Source organism: Rana temporaria, chromosome 1 (genome assembly GCF_905171775.1).
Source record: "Rana temporaria chromosome 1, aRanTem1.1, whole genome shotgun sequence".
Taxonomy (NCBI): Eukaryota; Metazoa; Chordata; class Amphibia; order Anura; family Ranidae; genus Rana; species Rana temporaria.
Genome location: NC_053489.1, coordinates 181,295,963 through 181,318,621, shown reverse-complemented (window position 1 = coordinate 181,318,621; position 22,659 = coordinate 181,295,963). Strand labels below are relative to the sequence as shown.

The following is a 22,659-nucleotide window of genomic DNA, read 5'->3' as shown; positions in this document are numbered from 1 at the left end:
CACTCGGCTAAGCTCGGCTCCGCTCGCGGTTACGCCCTGTCCCGCCTCCTAGCCTTTATGCGAGAGTAGCCGAGCGTGGCCGAGCCTAGCCGAGTGTACCCGAGGGTACTGCGCTCAGCGTGGGAGAAGCGGGGAGGACACCACCAAGGCCGCAGACGGACGCCGGACCGAACAAGGCCGCCGATGGACGCCGGGCAAGACATCGACGAGGGGCATTCAAACTGTAAGTATTTCTTTTTTTTCCTTAAAATTCTCTTCTAGGTTTGGGGTGCGCGCTATACGCCGGTGCGCGCTTTACCCCGATAAATACGGTAATTGCAGAGAAAGTATTGACTGAATACAAATGCCACACTTTTCAGATATTTATTTGTAAAAAAAAAAAAAAATGAAAGCCATTTGTCACTTTTCTTCCACTTCACAATTATGTGCCACTTTGTGTTTGTCTATTGCATAAAATCCCATTAAAATACATTTATGTTTTTGGTTATAACATGACAAAATGTGGAAAATTTCAAGGGGTGTGAATACTTCTTCAAGACACCTTACATCAGCTGACTGACTACTACGATTACCAATCACGCCACTTGTAACAAGATGACATTTATTCAACCTACTTGAGACTCAGGTAGCTCTTCTCTGTCCTCAATGAACTCATAGTAAATACGGTAATTAAATGTAATGATGGGATATTCACTTGCGTTATGTTGTTCTGTGACAATGCTTGGATTTGGAATTCCTTGCACTTTTCCAATGTGGACAAACAACTTTGCCTTGTTGGTCATAGACTCTGCAAGGAGAATGGTAATATGTTATATAAGGCATTTGCCAGCAGTGGTTGTGTTGCTGTAAAATGCATACAAGGCATCATTACATTTCTAATAATAATATTTATTTCATAGATTGATTTACTAGGAATAGGAAGATAAATAAGACTGCAGGGATTTTCGTGTGAGCGGTATCTAGTGGCCAAATGAGGTATATTCTCATCTAAATCAATTAAAAACATTAGTCCAGCATAGGAAATAGGCTAATAACATTCTTTGTTTGCCCATTTATACAGAAGGAATGTAAATAAAAAATGTAATTTAAAGCATATCTTACATCTACATCTAATGAAACAATAATAACATGTATTATAGCGCCAATATTGTCCCACCGAAATTATTAATTTATATTTGCTATTAGGTTTGCTGCTCACTTCGCTACAACTGCTTCAATCCACAACAAATGCCAGACTAAGTACCGTACATCTGTCATGAACGGTTGTGGAGGCTGTCATTGCTGTCCTCATTCTGAAAATGCTAGTTTCCGTGAATGCATATGACTTCAATATTTGGACTCACAGACCAGGCACAAGCACGCTATAAGTGTCAAAAAAGAATCAGAATTCCTCATCTCTTTACTTGTTAAGAATCAATGACTAAGGCTGCTTTCACACTAAAAGCGACGGGCGTCAGCGGTAAAGCGTTGCGTTTTAGCGGGCGCTTTACCGCCTGTTTAAGCAATGCTTTTGCCCTATGTATAGAAGGGGCTCCTGCGCTATCGGGAATAGTAGCTAGGGGGCACTTCTGCAAACACCTGATATTCTGTCCTTACCAGAAAAAAGGGAAATGTGAAAAAAGGGGGGTGGTGTTTGCGCTGTGAATGAATGCAAATGGGAGTGGTGCAGAATGAATAGTGGGCCTATCTCCGACGAACACCGAGTTCGTGAGTGGTCCTAGATGGTTTCAGTAAATCCTCCTTGCTGTTCCTCCTTCACCCGGTGGACAGACACTAGGGCTAGATATGTCCCTCAGAGGATGCAGGTGTAGGGGGAAAAAGGAAAAACCATAGCACAATACCACAGTTCCCCCTACACCTGCATCCTCTGAGGGACATATCCAGCCCTAGTGTCTGTCCACCGGGTGAAGGAGGAACCTATAGGCTATAGCCGGGAGGTGAGCAGTTAGAAACCACCAGAGGTGTTTTCACTGAAGTTTCCTTTTCCAGCACGGAATTTTTGGATTTCATTTCTTGGGAGCACCGTCTAGAGACTTTATTTTATATATATATATATATACATACATTGCTTATAATATATATTCTATATTTATTTTTGTTTAGCACTCCACGTGTCTGGTTGTTTATGGTCATATGACATCATTTGCCATCACTTTATCGATTTTGTGGTTCACATTGTACGTTTATCTTTATCCACTTGCCTGTTTTGAGCATTTCTTTTTTAGCACAGTTCATATTGGTCTGTTTTGCACTTGTTTTTATACACCCATTCATCCACGCCTCTTGGTTCAGTTACTCACGTTGTGAGTTTTCTGCACCACTCCCATTTGCATTCATTCACAGCGCAGACACCACCCCCCTTTTTTCACAATGCTTTTGCACTGCTTTTCAGCTGCTAGCCGGGTGCTTTTAACCCCAAAGAAGGGGTTAAAAAACTCCTGTACTACGGCGCTTCCGAATCGCTTTTCATGCGCTTTAGAAGCGCTGTCCATTCATTGCAATGGGCAGGGGCATTTGGGAGCGCTGTGTACAGCGCTCCCAAACCGCCCCAAAGATGCTGCTTGCAGGACTTTTTCTAACATCCCGCAAGCGTCTGGGTGTGAAAGCACCCATTGCAATGAATGGGAGGCAGTTTTCAGGCTCTTTACAGGTGCTATTTCTAGTGCTAAAATGCCTGAAACCTGCCTCAGTGTGAAACAGGTCTAAGAAAGCGTTAAAACCAAAGAGTCAAAATTGCAGCCAGGTTACTAAAATTTTCTAAAATGAGAGGTCAGCAATATCAGTCTCCATAAAACAGGTGTACTTTAACCCTTTCGCTGCCCTCAGTGTAAGGCTGTGGTAAACCGTGGCAGGACAGCATTTACGGTACACACATTCCTGCCTGCTACAGCAGACATGAGTCTGTGTGTGTAGTTTCTCAGCCAACTGTTGGTTTTTCAAATACCACCAAAAGAAAGCTCTATTTGTGGGGAAAAAAGGACGCCACGTCGCACGACCGTGCAATTGTCAGTTAAAGCGACGCAGTGCCGAATCGCAAAAACTGGCCAGGTCCTTTACCTGCATTTTGGTCCAGGTCTTAAGTGGTTAAAGATGACACAAAAACATTTGTTTCACTCATGGTTAATGTTTGGCTGAAGTCATTTATTATCAATCAACTGTGTTTACTCTTTTTAAATCATAATGGCAACAGAAACTATGCAAATGACCCTGATTTAAAGTTTACATACCCTGGTGATTTTGGCCTGATAACATGCACACAAGTTGACACAAAGGGGGTTTGAATGGCTATTAAAAGTAACCATCCTCCATCCTGATCTGTTTTCTTGTAATTAGTGTGTGTGTATAAATGTATAAAAGGTCAATGAGTTTCTGGACTCCTGACAGACCCTTGCATCTTTCATCCAGTGCTGCACTGATGTTTCTGGATTCTGAGTCATTGGGAAAGCAAAAGAATTGTCAAAATATCTGCTGGAAAAGGTAGTTGAAATGTATAAAACAGGAAAGGGATATTAAAAAGATATCCAAGGCATTTAAAATGCCAATCAGCAGTGTTCAAACTCTAATCAAGAAGTAGAAAATTAGGGATTCTGTTGAAACCAAACCAAAGTCAGGTGGACCAACTAAAATTTCAGCCACAACTGCCAGGAAAATAATTTGGGATGCAAAGAAAAACCCACAAATAACTTCAGGTAAAATACAGTAGTGGTTCTCAAACCTGTCCTCAAGTACCCGTCAACAGGCCATGTTTGTAGGTTTTCCTTTATCTTGCACAGGTGCTTTAAATCAGAGTCAATGGTTTGGTATTTTGGTCAGCTATTTTATCTAAGAGAAATTCCTAAAACATGGCCTGTTGGGGGTACTTGAGGACAGGGTTGAGAACCACTGAAATACAGATTCTCTGAAAACATTTGGTGTGGGTGTTTCAAGATGCACAATAGGAGGAACAGCAAGGAGGATTTACTGAAACCATCTAGGACCACTCACGAACTCGGTGTTCGTCGGAGATAGGCCCACTATTCATGGCCTCTATGTGAGTGCATGTCTACGTGATCCATTTTCGTTTTCCTAGTGTCCTCACAGTACTGTGCCATGATTCCTTTGATGTCTCTTACATGTCCATCTGCTGCTGAGTCCTTCAGCTATCTCTAAGTGTTGCTGCATCCACCTGTGTCTACAACATTGGAGTTTATTTGGCTATCCATGCTATAGCCGGGAGGTGAGCAGTTAGAAACCACCAGAGGTGTTTCCTTTTCCAGCACGGAATTTTTGGATTTCATTTCTTGGGAGCACCGTCTAGAGACTTTATTTTATTTTTATTTATATATATATATATATATATATATATATATATATATATATATATATATATATATATATATATATATATATATATATATATAATTTCATGCTCCAGGGTCATTGGTTTTTAGAAAATATATAAGGTTTTGGAGTTTTAAAGCTGAGGATCAGGGATGGACTGGCCATTGGGACTACAGGGAGTTTCCCGGTGGGCCGATGGCTCAGTGGGCCGGCTTCAGTGACAGCAGACCGCCTCCCTCCGCACCTCTGTCTCTCCCTCCCCGCAGCGCTCACCTCCTCTCCCTCCCCACAGCACTCACCTGGGGGGAACAAAGAAGCAGGGGGAGGAGCAGGGGGGACGACAGAGGAGCATGGGGGAGGGGACAGACAGCTGACTCAACCGCTATGGCCTGGGAGTTTCTCACTTCTGCCTAATCTTGTCCCATAAGGGAGGGCACCGAACTGATTCTTTGCCCTGGGTGAAATAATGTCTAGCTTCCCCACTGATACTGCCTATAAGAGTACCAGTCGTTCTACTCTAATAAATAGAACGGTTAGTGGCTAGTGAAGGGGGAGAGGGGGCTTGGGTGGCCGGGGGGGGGGGGGGGGGGGGGGTGTCCGGCCCCCATGGGAGAGACCTGTCAAAGTGGGCCAGTCTGGATGAAGTCCAGGGCCAAATTTCTGTCCCAGTCCAGCCCTGCTGAGGATTAGTCTTTTTTAGGGAGGGATGGATACAGTGCTATACATATTAGTTATGTGTAATGGTGTTTAGCCCATTACTTGCAGATTTCTGCTTCTGTTAAAAATCTTCTCTGCAGTGCGTCCTCACACCTGCTGGATACTACCCTGAGAGCCTGTATTCCAGAGCTGTGAGCATTCCAACACTGTCTCCATTTGGGACCGTGCACCCATTCCTGCATGACTGTCAAACTTTGACACTTCGGCTGTATCTGTGCAGCCACTGCATCTGCATCCATTTGCGAAGGCTGCCTGCATGCAGCTGGGGGGGCTGCAGACACCAAAACAAATGCCTTGTTTATATAGTATGGGTGCCAATGGCCATTTGACGAACCCTAAAGCATTATGAAAAACGATACCTGTGAATCATTTAGTGGTGCTTATCTGGTGATGTCTTCAGACATCCATAGCTACTTTGACAGTCCATATGAACTTGATGAACATGTTCTCACAAACGAGGAGAATTACTACTCTATACAAAATGCTGGGTTGATATAGTTGACATGATGCTGCTCTTCTCTAGTGGTTCACATTAACCTAGTGGCTTCAGTAATGCACTGCTGGTGTTGTAGGGCTGGTTCACACCTGTGCATTGTGTTTTAGATGTGTTTTACATGAGCTTTAGGTGCGTTAGCATTGAACTACTAATACTACTTACTTGCTAAGCTCTACTGTTATGTATGGCCATCAGAAGTTTTGAGGTCTAAATCTGAAGCCCCCCCAAATGTTACAAATGGAAAACATAATAATATTGTATGGTCTTTCAGGAAATTGGCATTTAAACAAGAATTATGAGGGCTCAATTGGACCTGGAAAAATACCTGTTACTATAAAAGGTATGCTGCGACATATTATGCAACAGTGGCCTTAGTTTATATCATCGTAACTCATCCTCACCTTTCTGATTGCATAGTCCATCATACTTGTGTTTTTCATCGGGCAGTATTGAAATATCATCCAATACACACAGCTTTTTTATACTATCTATAGTATAGCCTCGATAGGCGGGAATGAAGGTCAAAGGATTACCCTGCAATACCAGGATACGCAACTTTTGCAAGGTGCAGAGTCTGGAAACCAGATCGAAAAGGTCCTTGAGATCATTGAAACTGAGGTCCAGGGAAACTAAGGCTGGCCTGAAAGACAGATGAAGCCTTTTGTTCATAAAGTAGATATATACATTGATAAATACACATTCAACTGTGTATTTTAACATAGAATGGGTGCATTTATACAGCATATACAGTTGTGCTCATAAGTTTACATACCCTGGCAGAATTTATGATTTCTTGGCCATTTTTCAGAGAATATTAACCACTTGGACCGCCTCCTGCAAGTACCTGTATGTCCTCTTTAAGTGCCCAGCCTTGGGTCGCGGGCGCACACCCGCGACCCGGTCCGAAGCTCCGCGACAGTGGCTGCGGGACCCGCGGACCTGATCGCCTCCGGTGTCCCGCGACCGGTCCCTGGAGCTAAAGAACGGGGAGAGCTGTGTGTAAACACAGCTCTCCCCGTTCTTCACTGTGGCGCTGTCATTGATCGTCTGTTTCCCTGATATAGGGAAAGGCAATCAATGACGTCACACGTCCAGCCCCGCCCCCCTACAGTTAGAAACACATATGAGGTCACACTTAACCCCTTCAGCGCCCCTAGTGGTTAACTCCCAAACTGCAATTGTCATTTTCACAGTAAACAATGCATTTTTATAGCATTTTTTGCTGTGAAAATGACAATGGTCCCAAAAATGTGTCAAAATTGTCCGATGTGTCCGCCATAATGTCGCAGTCATGAAAAAAAAAAAAAAACGCTGATCATCGCAATTAGTAGTAAAAATTTTTTTTTTTTATAAAAATGCAATAAAACTATCCCCTATTTTGTAAACGCTATAAATTTTGCGAAAACCAATCGATAAACGCTTATTGCAATTTTTTTAACCAAAAATAGGTAGAAGAACACATCGGCCTAAACTGAGGAAATTTTTTTTTTTATATATATATATATTTTTGGGGGATATTTATTATAGCAAAAAGTAAAAAATACTGTTTATAGCGCAAAAAGTAAAAACCGCAGAGGTGATCAAATACCACCAAAAGAAAGCTCTATTTGTGGGAAAAAAAGGACGCCAATTTTGTTTGGGAACCACGTCGCACGACCACGCAATTGTCAGTTAAAGCGACGCAGTGCCGAATCGCAAAAACTGGCCAGGTCCTTTACCTGCATTTTGGTCCGGGTCTTAAGTGGTTAAAGATGACACAAAAACATTTGTTTCACTCATGGTTAATGTTTGGCTGAAGTCATTTATTATCACTCAACTGTGTTTAAATCATAATGGCAACAGAAACTACCCAAATGACCCTGATTAAAAGTTTACATACCCTGGTGATTTTGGCCTGATAACACACAAGTTGACACAAAGGGGGTTTGAATGGCTATTAAAGGTAACAATCCTCCATCCTGATCTGTTTTCTTGCAATTAGTGTGTGTGTATAAAAGGTCAATGAGTTTATGGACTCCTGACAGACCCTTGCATCTTTCATCCAGTGCTACACTGATGTTTCTGGATTCTGAGTCATTGGGAAAGCAAAAGAATTGTCAAAGGATCTGCTGGAAAAGGTAGTTGAAATGTATAAAACAGGAAAGGGATATCAAAAAGATATCCAATTAATTAAAAATGCCAATCAGCAGTGTTCAAACTCTAATCAAGAAGTAGAAAATTAGTGATTCTGTTGAAACCAAACTGCAGTCAGGTGGACCAACTAAAATTCCAGCCACAACTGCCAGGAAAATAGTTCAGGATGCAAAGAAAAACCCACAAATAACTTCAGGTGAAATACAGTAGTGGTTCTCAACCCTGTCCTCAGGCCATGTTTGCAGGTTTTTCATTTATATTGCACAGGTGCTTTAAATTAGAGTCAATGGTTTGGTATTTTGGTCAGCTATTTTATCTTAGAAAAATTCCCAAAACATGGCCTGCTGGGGGTACTTAAGGACAGGGTTGAGAACCACTGAAATACAGGATTCTCTGAAAACATGTGGTGTGGGTGTTTCAAGATGCACAATAAGGAGGCACTTGAAGAAAGATGGGATGCATGGTCGAGTCGCCAGAAGAAATACATTACTATGCAAATGCCACAAAGTATCCCACATACAATACGCCAAACAGCACAGAGACAAGCCTCAAACCTGGCACAAAGTCATTTGGAGTGATGAGACCAAATTGAGCTTTTTGGCCACAACCATAATAACTACATTTGAAGAGAAATAGCAAGGCCTATGATGAAAGGTACACCATTCCTACTGTGAAACACGGAGGTGAATCGCTGATGTTTTGGGGATGTGTGAGCTACAAAGGCACAGGAAATTTGGTCAAAATTGATGGCAAGATGAATGTAGTATGTTATCAAAAGATACTGGAGGAATAATTGCATTCATCAGCCAGGAAGTACTTGGACATTCCAACATGAAAATGATCCAAATACAAGGCCAAGTCAACCTGTCATTGGCTACAGCAGAATAACGTGAAGCTTCTGGAGTGGCCATCTCAGTCTCCTGACCTCAATATCATTGAGCCCCTCTGGGGAGATCTCAAATGTGCAGTTCATGCAAGAGACCAAGAATTTACAGGAACCGGAGACTTTTTGCCAAGAGGAATGGGCAGCTTTACCATCTGAGAAGATAAAGAGCCTCATCCACAAATACCACAAAAGACTTCAAGCTGTCATTGATGTTAAAGGGGGCAATATAGTATTAAAGGGGTTGTAAAGGTTTGTCTTTTATTTTCTAAATTGGTTCCTTTAAGCTAGTGCATTGTTGGTTCACTTACCTTTTTCTTCGATTTCCCTAAGGCCCCATACACACGAGAGGATTTATCCGTGAATCCTCTCGAGGATTTCAGCGGATTTCTCTGCGATGGAGTGTACTCACCATCGCATTGAAATCCGCGCCAAAATCCTCTGGCGATGACGTGTCGCGCCGTTGCCGCGATTATGACGCGGCGACGTGCGCGACGCTGTCATATAAGGAATTCCACGCATGCGTCGAATCATTACGACGCATGCGGGGGATCCCTTCGGACGGATGGATCCGGTGAGTCTATACAGACCAGCGGATCCATCCGTTGGGATGGATTCCAGCAGATAGATTTGTTGAGCATGTCAGCAAATATTCGATCTGCTGGAATCCATCCCAGGGGAGAAATATCCGCGGAAACAGATCCGCTGGAGTGTACACACCATAGGATCTATCCGCTGAAACCCATTCGCTGGGATTTTTCAGCGGATGGATTCTATCGTGTGTATGGGGCCTAATTTGCCTAATTAGAGAGCCGCCTCTGAGTCACACTTCATAGTAAAATAAGATTGTTGCTTTATTCCATGAAAAAAAAGGAGATGGTGGCATACATATATAAATGTCTTTACCAAACAAACCATACTCCCCAGACGTGTTTTACTCACAGGAATAGAGCAGGTACTTTTTTCTTTTAATTGTGTGTAATTATTTTGTGCTGCATCACATTTAAATGCGCTATTTAAAAATGCAACATGTCCAACTTTTTTTTTTCCAGCCTGTTAATATGAAAGGAAACCATAGGGCATAGAACAAATAACCTCGCTATTTCTTTTTCTCTCCAGTCCTAGTGGTGGTGGGAAGGAGCCTTAATGTTTTTGGAGGCTGGCTACAAAAAAGTGACAAGTTCAATAATACAAACTGAACTTTTGGTAAATTTCAGATTTTAGTAGCTAAAATTCTTACCAGAAGTCGGCTGTCAGATATTTACTTTCTGTAGAAACCTGAATCTTGTTATAGGCAAGGCCCAGATGCTGTAACCCTGGAGGAGGATTTACAGTAAGAGCCTTTAGGCTTGAAATGTGGTTTGAACACAACTCCAGCACCTGAAACATATCATAAGGGACATGGGTAAAGCTTTATTTGACTTGCTAGACTTTTGGAGAGGAAATAATAGCATCTTTTAAATTTTTATATGTAATAAGCCCCATGAGGAAAAGACACTATAAACTAACTGTTTGCAGAGTGGAGACCAAAAGAACCAAAGATATTTACATTCTCTGACTGGTTAAATAAAAGGATGGGGAAAACTCGATAACACTAAGGCTGCTTTCACATTGGGCAGCGGAGGTGCGGTGACGGTATAGCCGCGCTATTTTTAGCGCCGCTATCCTGTTGTATTTACCGCGATATCCGGGCGCTAGCGGTGAGGTTTTAACCCCCGCTGGCGGCCGAAAAAGAGTTAATACCGCGGTTTCCCATTGATTTCAATGGGAAGGCGCGGTATAGGAGCGGTAAACACCCCGCTCCTATACCGCTCCAAAAATGCGGCTCGCAGGACTTTTGGAGCGGTCCTGCTACCGCACCGCTTCAGTGTGAAAGCCTTCGGGCTTTCACATTGAAGCCTGCAGGGCATGATTTTTTCATGCGGTATAGCAGCGCTATTTTTAGCGCTGTACCGCATGAAAAACGCCTCAATGTGAAAGGGGTCTAAGATAAGTTTATGATAAGAACACTTGACTGATTGTTCTCCAGATGAAATACCCGTCTGTCTCTATTAGATAAAATTCCACAATTCAAGAAGCTCTGGAGCCCTTGGGTGACCCATTTCTTACCCACATTGAGCTGCGGGACATTCAAGTTGTTGAGGCGGGGGAAGGGGGCAAAATTATTTCACTGCATTTGAGTTGTTGAGTGGGGGATGCCGAAATGTTATTTCAATGGATTAAAGTTGTTGGGCGGGGGGGTGGGGGAGCGGCGGGATGCCGACTTTTAAAGTTGTTTTAAAGTTGTTGAGGGGGGTGGGGGGTGCTGCCACGGGGTGTCTAATGTCTTACCTCGTCTTCCTCCTCTTGTTCATGCTGATGCAGGAATTTATGGTCTCTTGCGGGAATGCAGGAAGATGTTCTCATTGCGGGAAAGTCTAGCGGAATCCATGCCAGTTGGGAGGTATCCTGAAACCATACTCTCCTCACCTAACCCTTAGAGTCTGCCAACACACCCTCTCTTTCCCCTTCCCCTACCCCTACCCCATTATCCTCCCCCCCTCAACTCTTACTCTCTGACCCCCCTTCTTTTTTTTATCTTCTCTCTCCCGCAGCCCCCTCGGCCCTGCTCGGAATCTTCACTACACAATCCCCACACATGCCCACATATTCAATCATAGATTACAGCCTCCCAGATATCTTGAGTTTGTTGCTCCTTTATAAGGGAGCCTCATGGCTACCCTCAAAATAAAAAAATGGGCACACCACAGCGGGTATAGGCTAAACCCCTCCTCTCCCCAAAATTGCCCCCCCCCCCTACAGTTAATGTGTCCTACGCCCATATCATACTCTCTCACCTCGTTGTAATTTGAAATAGACCATTCCTCCTTGCTTTCCATTATTTGACCACTGGCCTTCTATGATATTCCTTGAATATTAATTAATGACACATTACACCTGCTTTATCCCAAAGACTATGTCTGTGCTACTCTTACTTCTATGTTGCAATCTATTGTTCCTTTTACACAAATGCTCAATGTCTAGAAGTATTGCCCTCCCCTCATGGCGCATTCTGCTCCCAGTTGGGGTGCCTGAGGATGTTAGGCAATACTCCACACTTTACACATTGTATAATATTGTTCTCTACAGAGTTGTCACTAAGAGCCCATTCACACAGGGGCGGCACCACTTTGGGGGCGACTCGGCAAGGTGTCCTGAAGACGACTTCAGAGGCGCCTTGCAAAATGACTTCTGTATAGAAGTCAATGCAAGTCGCCCAGAGTCACCCCCAAAGCCATACAAGAACCTTTTCCTAAGTCGGGGGGACTTGCGTCGCCCCTATTAGAACGGCCCTGTGTGAATGGGCTCTTATACCTTTCCTTGCATTACTTATTACTGGCTTTAACTGACCAATATATAGAACTATTTTATATGAATTCATGTCTGGTGAATAAATCTCCTATTTTAAGTCTGTGTCCATATTGATTGATCCTGTATCTTAAAAATATTAATCGTTTAAAAATGACTCATTCATAATTACCGTGAAGAAAAATTATTCTCATAAGCACGACAGACTGAAATGCATTTTTGTCACAATCAAGTTATAATGCACATATCCACCTTTAATGTCCGGGGGAGATTGCTGGAACAGACTGTTTGTAACTTATTGGCACTTAAGACAAGTTCTTCAAGGCTGTGAAATTTCAGCAACCCATCATCCACTTCTGTTACCTGTAAAAGAGCACAGAAGTGACAGCACTGATGATTTGTAATAGGAAGCAGAAAAAAAAAGGAGCGAGCCGCATGCTCCACATGCTCGGAAGTAGCGGGTATTTTCTTCACTTCCAGCAGCTCAACAGGACTGAGGGACATGCTGAGAGTTATTACCTTACAGAATAAAGCAAAACATTCAAGGGGGGAATACAGATGATGGCATCCTTCTAAAAATGCTGGTGTCAGAATTTCTTATGGCAATGTTTCGACGTGAATCAGAAATGGTGGAAGCCTAAGCATTAGCATGACAGCCAGGTCATTTGGATTCTCAAAAAGAGAGGCCAGCAATGGCAGCCTACATAATTCCCTTATGACAAGTGTACCTCAGTACAATGTAACCACAAAATTCCTGTGTAGCGCTACCCCCTCAGGAGCCACTGGTTGTTGATGGGATCGGCATATTAAGTTACCCTTTCAGTGTTGTCTAGGGGTGCAGTTGATAAGTAGAGTAGCTTAGAGTAGTGAGCGAATGTCCAGTCATTGACTAACTGCTGGTTAGTTTTGGGTGGCATGTTACCTTTTTTTTCTCGCCGTCTAGGGTATCAGATGACAGTTGAGAAAAAGTTCAATGTCCCCACTTTAGACTTTTTTCTTTGATTTATTTGCTGAACTTGGTAAAAGAATAAAATAAGTAGTTGAAGAGGTGGAAGAGTAACAGGTTCAGGTCCGGAAACTGTCCTGCTTTCAGCAATGTAGCTTTTTTTGCCACTCTAGCCAGAGTGGGCATTGCGCACCCGGATAGGCCTCTTTCACCAGCCTAGCAGCCGAGATGGCGCACGGAAAATTGGTAAAGTCTCTGCCACAGACCTTCCCACAGATGGAGGTATGTTCGGTCCAAAATCCTCATCACAGGATTCAGCACCCGGATCTCTCCCGATTAACTTCTTGTAAACTTAGAACTGACAGGCGACCATCATTCAGCCTTTCAGTAATGGTGCGTCGACGTAGATTTAGAGCGACGGGCCCATCGGAACGTTCATGGATCGCCGTAAGTGTTCATTTGCATATTCTAGGCCGGCCGCAATGGCCTCGCCACCTAGCGGCCGGCCTAGAATTGCATCCTTAAGATCCGACAGTGTAATTCAATTACACATGTCGGATCTTCTGCCTATCTATGGTAAACTGATTCTGTGGATCAGTTCCATAGATAGAAACAAGGATACGACGGCGCATCAGTAGATACGCCGGCGTATCAGTAGATACACCGGCGTATCCCTTTTGTGGATTACCCCCTATATTTAGAGATTTTAAATGATCTTTTATTACAGCCTATTTACAGATTATTATTTATTACAGTGTTCCTTTAAGTAGCGATATGGTTTATACAGTGCACCCTCCTGGCTCACATCTACTCACCTCCTGGTCTACCACTCTTAGAGATCTGAAGTATGAATGGATGAACTGTTCCGTAATAACTTCAGGACGTGTGACTGCCAGCTCCCTAATATGTTGAGCCTCAACATTGCATCTGTCATCCAGCTCCCAAGGTGAACCATGCTGATTGAGAAGGTCTTTCAGGTGGTCCTGACTCTCCTCTTTTGGATCACTGCTTTCGCAGTCTGAACAGGGAGTCTTTCTATTCAGCGCACTAGACTTGTTCTGGGGAAAGAGGAAACCAAACCTTAGCTTCAGTAGGAAAGATCACTATACAGTGCCTTGAAAAAGTATTCATACCCCTTGAAATTTTCCACATTTTGTTCGGACCTGAAACGGAGCAAAAGACGCACAGAGCTCCTGTGCAAATTCGTACCGGAGATGTGTGAACCGGCTCCATAGAGAGTCGGTCAAAATCTCCTGCTATTGCAAATTGGATGCGGTGAACATCCAATTCGCAATGGTATGAACCAAGCCTCAAACAAACATAGAAACAAATTTGCATCATTAACAATGAATTAAGTGAAATACACCATACAAATCCATAAAAAGTGCAGTGCTAAAATCAAATGAATGAACAAAAAAATAGTCAATACAAGTGCAGTGCTCCTTTGAATGTGCAAAAATAGAAGAAGAAATGGCCACACACCAGACACCAGAAGTTTCCTCCCACTGCTCCCAGCAGTACTCTGGTAACCAGGGCCGGCCTTAGGTGTTCAGGCGCCCTGTGCGAGCTAATCCTGTGGCGCCCCCCCATCTTCACCCCTTGCCCCCTGGTCACCTAGACATACACAGAGGAAAAAAATATTTGTAACAAATAATTTGTTTTTAGAACAGTTAATTTAAGTGCATGTACAAACAATTATCCTCCTCCCCTTCTGTGTGTAGGCTGGCTATAAAAAGTAAATACTTTTTATTTTTTATTTTTATCTCATAAAGTAGATGCATGCAGGGCCAGGGGCTCAGTGTGACTTACCTTTCGATGGGCAGTGCGGCTTTGCATTTCAAAATGGCGCTGCCCAGGGCTTAGACGCCACTGCGCATGCGCCGTCTGCCCGAGAATAGCTGAGCGTTTTCGGGCTTTCCCGAGCAGCGGCGGTGCATGCGCAGTGTGCCTGTCGGGGCCAGCAGCAGCCATTTTTTTCTCAGGTGCCGCAGCCGATGCGTTGATCTTCACCCAGTCCCAGGGCAGTGCCTGCTGCTGTGACTCGTAGGAGTCAGACTCCTGTGATGATCATGTGAGTAACTGACTGCGACTCACATTCTGCAAGCTCCGATGGCCGCACGGCGCCCCTGTTGCCCATGGCACCCTGTGCGGCCGCACAGCTTGCACACCCCAAAGGCCGGCCCTGCTGGTAACAAGTTCCCCTCACTTTGGTCGGCCAACTTGTGTCCAGCTGTCCTAATGTCTCTCTCCCTCCCCTCCTCTATCACCACTATCTGGGCCTGCTTTCCTTTCATCCTCACACAGGTCACCCATCAGTCTCTGCCTATCACATTGCTCTTCTCCCAGATGTTAACCCTCGCTGCTTGCTCCTTGCTAAATTTCAGCCTCTTCTCCAGCCGTCCAGACAGTGCCGGTGTTCTGCCGAATAAGTTCCGCCGGCGGATAAGGACCCCCTGTACTGCGCAGGCGCAGCGCCTAGTCTCCGAACATAGCCGAACACTACACGGCGCATGCACAATGACCATGGCATATGTCCGCACGCTCCCGATGCTAGTGCTACTCTGCAAGGTGCGGGGGGTGATTTTACCAATAAAGGACACGTCTTAGCGGGGTATGTTGATGGGCGGTTTTGCAATGGCAATGTTGATGCACACGGATTTGCACATTTAACTGAGATGGGTGGGTTTTACGCCCATCAACACGCCCCGCTAAGACGTGTACTTTAGTGGTAAAATCACCCCTTGCAGAGTAGCAGTAGCATCGAGAGCGTGCCTTGCAGAGTAGCAGTAGCATCAGGAGCATGCGGCATATGTGTGATAGTCATTGCGCATGCGCCGTGTAAAACTGACTCTCAGCTCTACATGTTCGGCTATTTTCGGAGGCTCGGTTGAGATTTGTACTGTGCAAGCGCCGCGCCTGCACAGTACAGGGGGGTCCAAATCCACCGGGGGAACATTTTTGGCAGGACACTGGCCCAAGACTTTGTGCTGCCTGGGCCCATGATCAAAATGCTGCCCCCCCTCCTCCTCTCTACCGCCCCCCCCTTTTTTTTATAAATCACTCCCACCAAAAGGCCCCCACATTTATTATTTTGTATCATAACAATTAAAACCAAAGTTTAATTTATTAGAAAGTCAGATTTACACGCAACAGTGGTGATGGGGTTCAGACAGAGGCAGCGGCGGTTGTGGTGAGGGGGAGGGGAGTTAGACACAGGCAGGGGTGGTAGGGAAGGGGTTAGACACAGGCAGGGGTGGTAGGGGGGTTTAGACACAGGCAGAAGAGGTAGGGGGGTTTAGAGACAGGCAGGTGGTAGGGAACGGGTTAGACACAGGCAGGGGAGGTAGGGGGGTTTAGACACAGGCAGGGGTGGTAGGGAAGGGATTAGACACAGGCAGAGGTGATAGAGGGTTTAGACACAGGCAGGGGAGGTAGGGGGTTTAGACACAGGCAGAGGGTTTAGACACAGGCAGGGGGGGTAGGGGGTTTAGACACAGGCAGAGGTGGTAGGGAAGGGATTAGACACAGGCAGAGGTGGTAGGGAAGGGATTAGACACAAGCAGAGTTGGTATTGGGATTAGACACAGCCAGAGGTGGTAGGGGGATTCGACACAAGCAGAGGTGGTAGGGGGATTAGGCACAGGCAGAGGTGGTGGAGATGGGATTAGTGACACTTACTTTCTCTCAGTGTCAGCCGCGTCTATAGCGATCCCTCTTCCATCATGGGGTCTCTGCTCAGATGAAAGCTCCTCCCCCTTTACGCTGTTGGCCGTCAGCCTGTCAGCTGACTTTCTCGTCAGCAGCAGGGGGGGGAGCCATGTAGAGGATGGGCGGGCGGCCAGCTGTGCGGGTATGGCAACGAGTGCTCTGCCAATACCTCCAATAGCAGCAGCGCTGGGCCATCCATATAGTGGGATGAAGAGCGGAGTCCGAACGGGCGGGACCACTGTATTTATGGGCGTCAATGTGACGCCCCGTCAGAACCTGCTGCCTGGGACCAATGGTCCCATCGGGTCCCATGGTAGGGCCAGCCCTGTGCCCACTATCATTCCCTCCACACTCCTCTCCTGTAGATACTGCCCCATCATACCCTCCACACGCCTCTCCTGTACATACTTTCCACTATCATACCATTCACACGCCACTCCTGTACATACCGCCCACTGTGATACCCTCCACACTCCTCTCCTGTACATACTGCTCACTGTCATACCCTGCACACCAGGGCCGGTACAAGGCAGGGGCTAAAGGGGCGGATGCCCTGGGCGGGAGCAATTTATTAGAGGAAGGGAGGCGCAGGTAAGGTGCCGGCGGTGCCTGGACTGTACACACGCTGTGCTATAGAATACTGCACAGCCAGTCAGAGCAGCTATGATGTGCCAAATGTGCTCCTGCACCCAACACAAGCTAGGACGAGCTCTTCACTTCCCTGTCAGGCGGAGCAATCTCCGCCCGACAGGCATCTCCTAGTCTGGTCCCAGCGTGACATCACTGAGAGGCCGGTTGAGAGGTGGGAGTGTAAAGGAGCATAGAGTGTTGCCGGAGCGAGTGTGAGCTAGAAGAACCAAGCAATAGTAGTCCATCTGCAGATGAATGTGTTAACTACTTGGGGGGGGGGGGGGTAGGGTGAATATCCGCTGACACCCGTAATCGTCCGCCTCAGCAAATCCGATTTTGCAGACGGAAGAAAACCCTATTTTTTCTTCCGTCTGCAGAGCGGATCGGATGAACATGGACATACGGTCCTTGTTCATCCGATCCCCCCAATAGGGGAGAGTGGAGAAAAGACAGGGCGGTCCCTGCACAGTGTGCGGGGACTGCCCTGTCACCGGCCGGCTCATCGGGGATCAACGGAACGATCCCCGCTGAGCTTACGGAGGCGGATCATTACTGATCCGCCCTGTGTGAAAGGGGCCTATAAGTTTTTTTATGTTCATAAAGTTTGGTTTGGATTGCATATGATCTGGAGGAAGTGACAACATTTGACATCAGACATGAACTTACATGAAGTACACCTGCATTGTATTGCATAAAGCGTGTGGGCTCTCTTAATTGAGACAGCGGGCTAGATTCACATAGATTAGCGGATCTTTAGATCCGCGTAATCTATGTGATTTACGATCCGCCGGTGCACTTTTGCGAGGCGAGTGCAGTATTCACAAAGCACTTACCTCGAAACTTGCACCGGCGGATCGTAACTCCCCCGGCTAGGGGGAGTGTACAATTTAAATCAGGCGCGTTCCCGCGCCGATTTAACTGCGCATGCGCCGCCGGCGAAATTTCCCAGTGCGCATGCTTCAAATGACGTCGCTAGGACGTCATTGTTTTCGGCGGCAACATCAATTGCGGCCATCCGTATTCCAGACCGACTTACGCAAACAATGTAAAAATTTGAAACTCGGCGCGGGAACGACGGCCATACTTAAAATTAGCTACCCCTCATATAGCAGGGGTAACTATCCGCCGGAAAAAGCCGAACGCAAACGACGTAAAAAAAAAAGCGACGGACGGGCATTCGTTTCTGAATCGGCGGTTCTCCTCATTTGCATATCCGACGCGTAAAAGACCGAGGCGACACCTAGCGGCCGGCGGGAGATTGCAGCCTAAGATCCGACGGTGTAAGTCACTTACACCAGTCGGATCTAAGGGAGATCTATGCGGAACTGATTCTTATGAATCAGTCGCATAGATCCGACGGTGGATCAGGAGATCCGCCGTCATATCTCTTTGTGAATCTGGCCCAGCGTCTTCGTCTGCCGAGTGACCACTTCTCCTATTTTTGCACATTTAAAAGGAGCACTGCACTTTTATGAACCAAAAAGAAAAAAAAAAATGCTCTCAAAATTTACATATACATCAATAGAACAAACGTGTAACAAGTGAATTAATGTGCTTATAAGTCCATAGGACTCCAAAATAAAACATAAAGTGAAGTCCCATGAACACTTTGTTGTATCCAAATGTCTGATGACCAAATACACCCATGACTTTGTGTATCTCCTCTTTACCAACAGTCATATGTTCATCCTACTTACCAGAACGTATTGGCCCAGATTCATAGAGAGCACGGCGCACATTACGCCGCCGTAGAGTAACCCCTGTACGCTACGCCAACGCAGCGCAGAGAGGCAAGCATGGAATTCATCAAGCCAGTGCTCCCAACGTTGCACCAGCGTGGCGTGGGTTTCAATGGCGCAGGCCGGCGTAGGTGGAAGTGGGCGTGACCCATGCAAATGAGGCATGATCCCATGCAAATTATGGCCCAAGCGCCAGACAAGTACGTAGAACGAACTGCGCACATGCACCGTGACGTGGACGCATCCACCTGCGCCTGCTCACAACCACGTCGGAACAACTGCCTAAGCTACGCCGGATCACTGCGTACGCCGTGAACGTAACATACGCCCAGCCAAACACACATCCAACGTGCAATACGCCGGCTTGTTATGACTGGTGCAGACCTGAGCATGTCTGTTGCTGGGTTGCACCTCCTTTATAAAACTTTACACCGGACGTACAACTTACGCGCATCTAGCGTAGCTTGCTTCGGGCGCACTCACATTCGTGAATCGCCGTATTTCCCTCATTTGCATGTTTGCATGGCTAATCAATGGGAGCGGCACCATGCACCCAGCCTAAATGTGCGCCCACCCTACGCCGGCGTAAGCAAGCCAAGTCGGCGGGGTATAGCCTGGTTTTAGGCGCATATCTGTTTGTGGGTCTGGCACACAGATACGTCGGCGCACATTTGCACTTACGTCGGCGTAACTTGTTATACGTCGGCGTAAGTGCTTTGTGAATCTGGGCCATTGACCCCCCATTACAGGTATTTAAAAACAGCGTGGTTAGATGGTTCCACTTGAAGGGAAAAACAGCCCGGGGCAAGCAAGCACTGGAGATGTTCTTAGGTTCCTAGGTACTCATATCGGCTCATGCAGAGGTAAAGAAGAAGCCTTTCTTAGTGCACTAGAACAGGTAGTTTATTAAAATTGTTTAAAAAAACACACTTAACTGCGTGTATAGGTTCCAAAGCATAAAAAATCAGGGGATGCCGTATTAGACTGCACCTGCGTTCCAGGAAAGCGGAAGTGACGTGTTGCGCTTGATCCCACCCTACGTGTTTTGTCAGTGTGCGTCTGACGTCATCAGGGGTCACATCTGTTACCAGCAGGCATATATCAGGAATTTGAAATGTTGGGGTAGCAAACACTTTAAAAGCTGTGACTATCCCCAAAAGCTCCAGCCCCCTCCATACAATTTAATGACAAAAGTTAAATAGTTACACATCCTGCGTCCATAACATGTGCAGTACCATACATTCTATCACTACACATGCGCCTGTATGCCTGTCATTTTTAATGGCACCACAGTACAACTGAGCTGCAGCACACTACAATACATGGCATATTGTAAACCCCCCCCCCCCACTGCCAGGTCCGTACAAAGTACGGACCAGGCAATGACACGAATGACACGGCAATGCGAATAATCTAATCGTGTGTACCAGGCTTAAAAGGGATGAGTTTTCGATCGATTTAAAATAAACAGTGGGACAAAATATAATAGCTATGTTCTCTACCTGTATGTGCATGACTCTTAGGCCCGGATTCACAAAGGACTTACGACGGTGTATCTCCAGATACGCCGTCGTAAGTCTAAATGTGCGCCGTCGTATCTTTAAGCGTATTCAGAAAGGCATTTACGCCTGATTATTGCCAAGATACGACCGACGTAAGTCTCGTACGCCGTCGTATCTTGGGTGCATATTTACGCTGGCCGCTAGGGGCGCTTCCGTTGATTTACGCGTTGAATATGTAAATGAGCTAGATACGCCGATTCACGAACGTGCTTGCGCCCGGCGTATCAATATGCGCTGTTTACGTAAGGCGCACGACCGGCCTAAGTTTACCCCTCATAAAGCAGGGGTAAGCAATTTTAAACGTATAGACGTCGGAAAACCCGTTGAAATTTACGTCGTTTACGCAAGTCGTACGTGAATAGGGCTGTGCGTAAGTTACGTTCACATCGTAGGCAGTGTTCGACGTATCTTAGGCATTCTAGTCGACGTGATTTTGAGCATGCGCACTGGGATACGTCCACGGACGGCGCATGCGCCGTTCGTTCGGCCATGCATTTACATGGGATCACGGTTAATTTAAATACAACACGCCCACTGCCTTGCATCTTTGAATTACGGGGGCTTACGCCGGCCCATATACGCTACTCCGCCGTAAATTAGGGCGCAAGTTCTTTCTGAATACTGTACTCGCCTCTCTAAGTTACGGTGGCGTAGCGCATATGAGATGCGCTACGCCTGCCTAAAAATACGCCAATCTTTCTGAATCTGGCCCTTAGTTTCTTATTAGGACTGGCACATCAATGAAGTAGATAGCAGCAGGTTGCATTGCAGCCCATAGAGATGAGAGGGGACAGACATTAGACAGGGAGGAATGATTACCCAGCTTCCAGGAGCACAGGGAAAGGATTTCAGACCCAGGGTTTTCATCTGCCTTGTCAGGGCTCCGGAGACGGTGGTGCCTGTCATCGTATTATCACCGCAGAGTCACTATTCCTGTATGTGAACAGTCAGCCATCACACCCCACTGCACGGTGAAGCACGTGTGTCAGGATAAACATTGCAGGCTGCCTGGAAACGGCATTGTGTTGCTTAGCAACCTGGAGGTCCTGGGATCAGGTCAGTTTAGAAATGCTCCATTGTATTTCTATGGTTGGGGTTTTTACACGGTTGTAAATGTAGCACTACCCACGAAGGAGCTGCTGGTTTGTTTTGGGCGGCATGTTACCTCTATTCCTTCGCTGTCTAGGGCAGGCATGTCCAAAGTCTGGCCCGGGACCAATTGCAGCCCCCCTGGTGATTTAATATGCACATGTGAGTCTGCAATAGCCATTGCAGCCTCACGTGTGCCCTGGGGGCCACAAAAGATATATACCGTATTCATCGGCGCTGCCTCGAAAGGCAGGGGCGGACCTAGAGTATTTGGCACCTGGGGCGGATCCAATATCTGGCACCCCCCATCCCCCCACATTAAAATGTAAAAAAGCCCCAATTGTGCCCTGTGCATATCTCCTTCAATATCTCTTTGTCATTACTGTGTACCCCCTCTCCACAACTGCACCTCTGGTCCCCTTTACATTACACAGCACCCTGCAACTCTGGTCCCCTTTACATTACACAGCCCCCTGCACTTCTGGTCCCCTTTACATTACACAGCACCCTGCACCTCTGGACGCCTTTACATTACACCCCCTGCACCTCTAGACCCCTTTACATTACACAGCACTCTGGACCCATTTACATTACACAGCACCTTGCACCTCTGGACCCCTTTACATTACACAACCCCCTGGACCCCTTTACATTACACAGCACCTTGCACCTCTGGTCCCCTTTACATTACACAGCCCCCTGCACCTCTGGACCCATTTACATTACACAGCACCTTGCACCTCTGGACCCCTTTACATTACACAGCACCCTGCACCCCTTTACATTACACAGCACCCTACACCTCTGGTCCCCTTTACATTACACAGCCCCCTGCACCTCTGGACCCCTTTACATTACACAGCAATCTGCATCTCTGGACCCCTTTACATTACACAGCACCCTGCACCCCTTTACATTACACAGCCCCTGCACCTCTGGACCCCTTTACATTACACAGCACCTTGAACCTCTGGTCCCCTTTACATTACACAGCACTATGGACCCCTTTACATTACACAACCCCCTGCACCTCTGGACCCCTTTACATTACACAGCACCCTGCACCTATGGACCCCCTTTACATTACA

At 46.2% G+C, this 22,659-nt stretch overlaps 1 protein-coding gene across 1 annotated transcript in view; it reads right to left on the bottom strand.

Annotated features, from left to right (window-relative positions):
• LRRC43 (leucine rich repeat containing 43) overlaps positions 1–21,487 on the bottom strand; it is a 64,624-nt gene extending 43,137 nt beyond the window's left edge. The window contains exons 1-6 of the mRNA XM_040347111.1: positions 21,302–21,487; positions 13,659–13,901; positions 12,150–12,260; positions 9,790–9,929; positions 5,935–6,173; positions 615–787 (exon numbers count right to left, since the gene is read on the bottom strand). Of these exons, the coding sequence (XP_040203045.1) occupies positions 615–787; positions 5,935–6,173; positions 9,790–9,929; positions 12,150–12,260; positions 13,659–13,901; positions 21,302–21,388 (993 nt within the window). The 5' untranslated portion in view covers positions 21,389–21,487. The remainder of the gene's footprint in view (positions 1–614; positions 788–5,934; positions 6,174–9,789; positions 9,930–12,149; positions 12,261–13,658; positions 13,902–21,301) is intronic.
• Between the last annotated feature and the right edge of the window lie 1,172 nt (positions 21,488–22,659).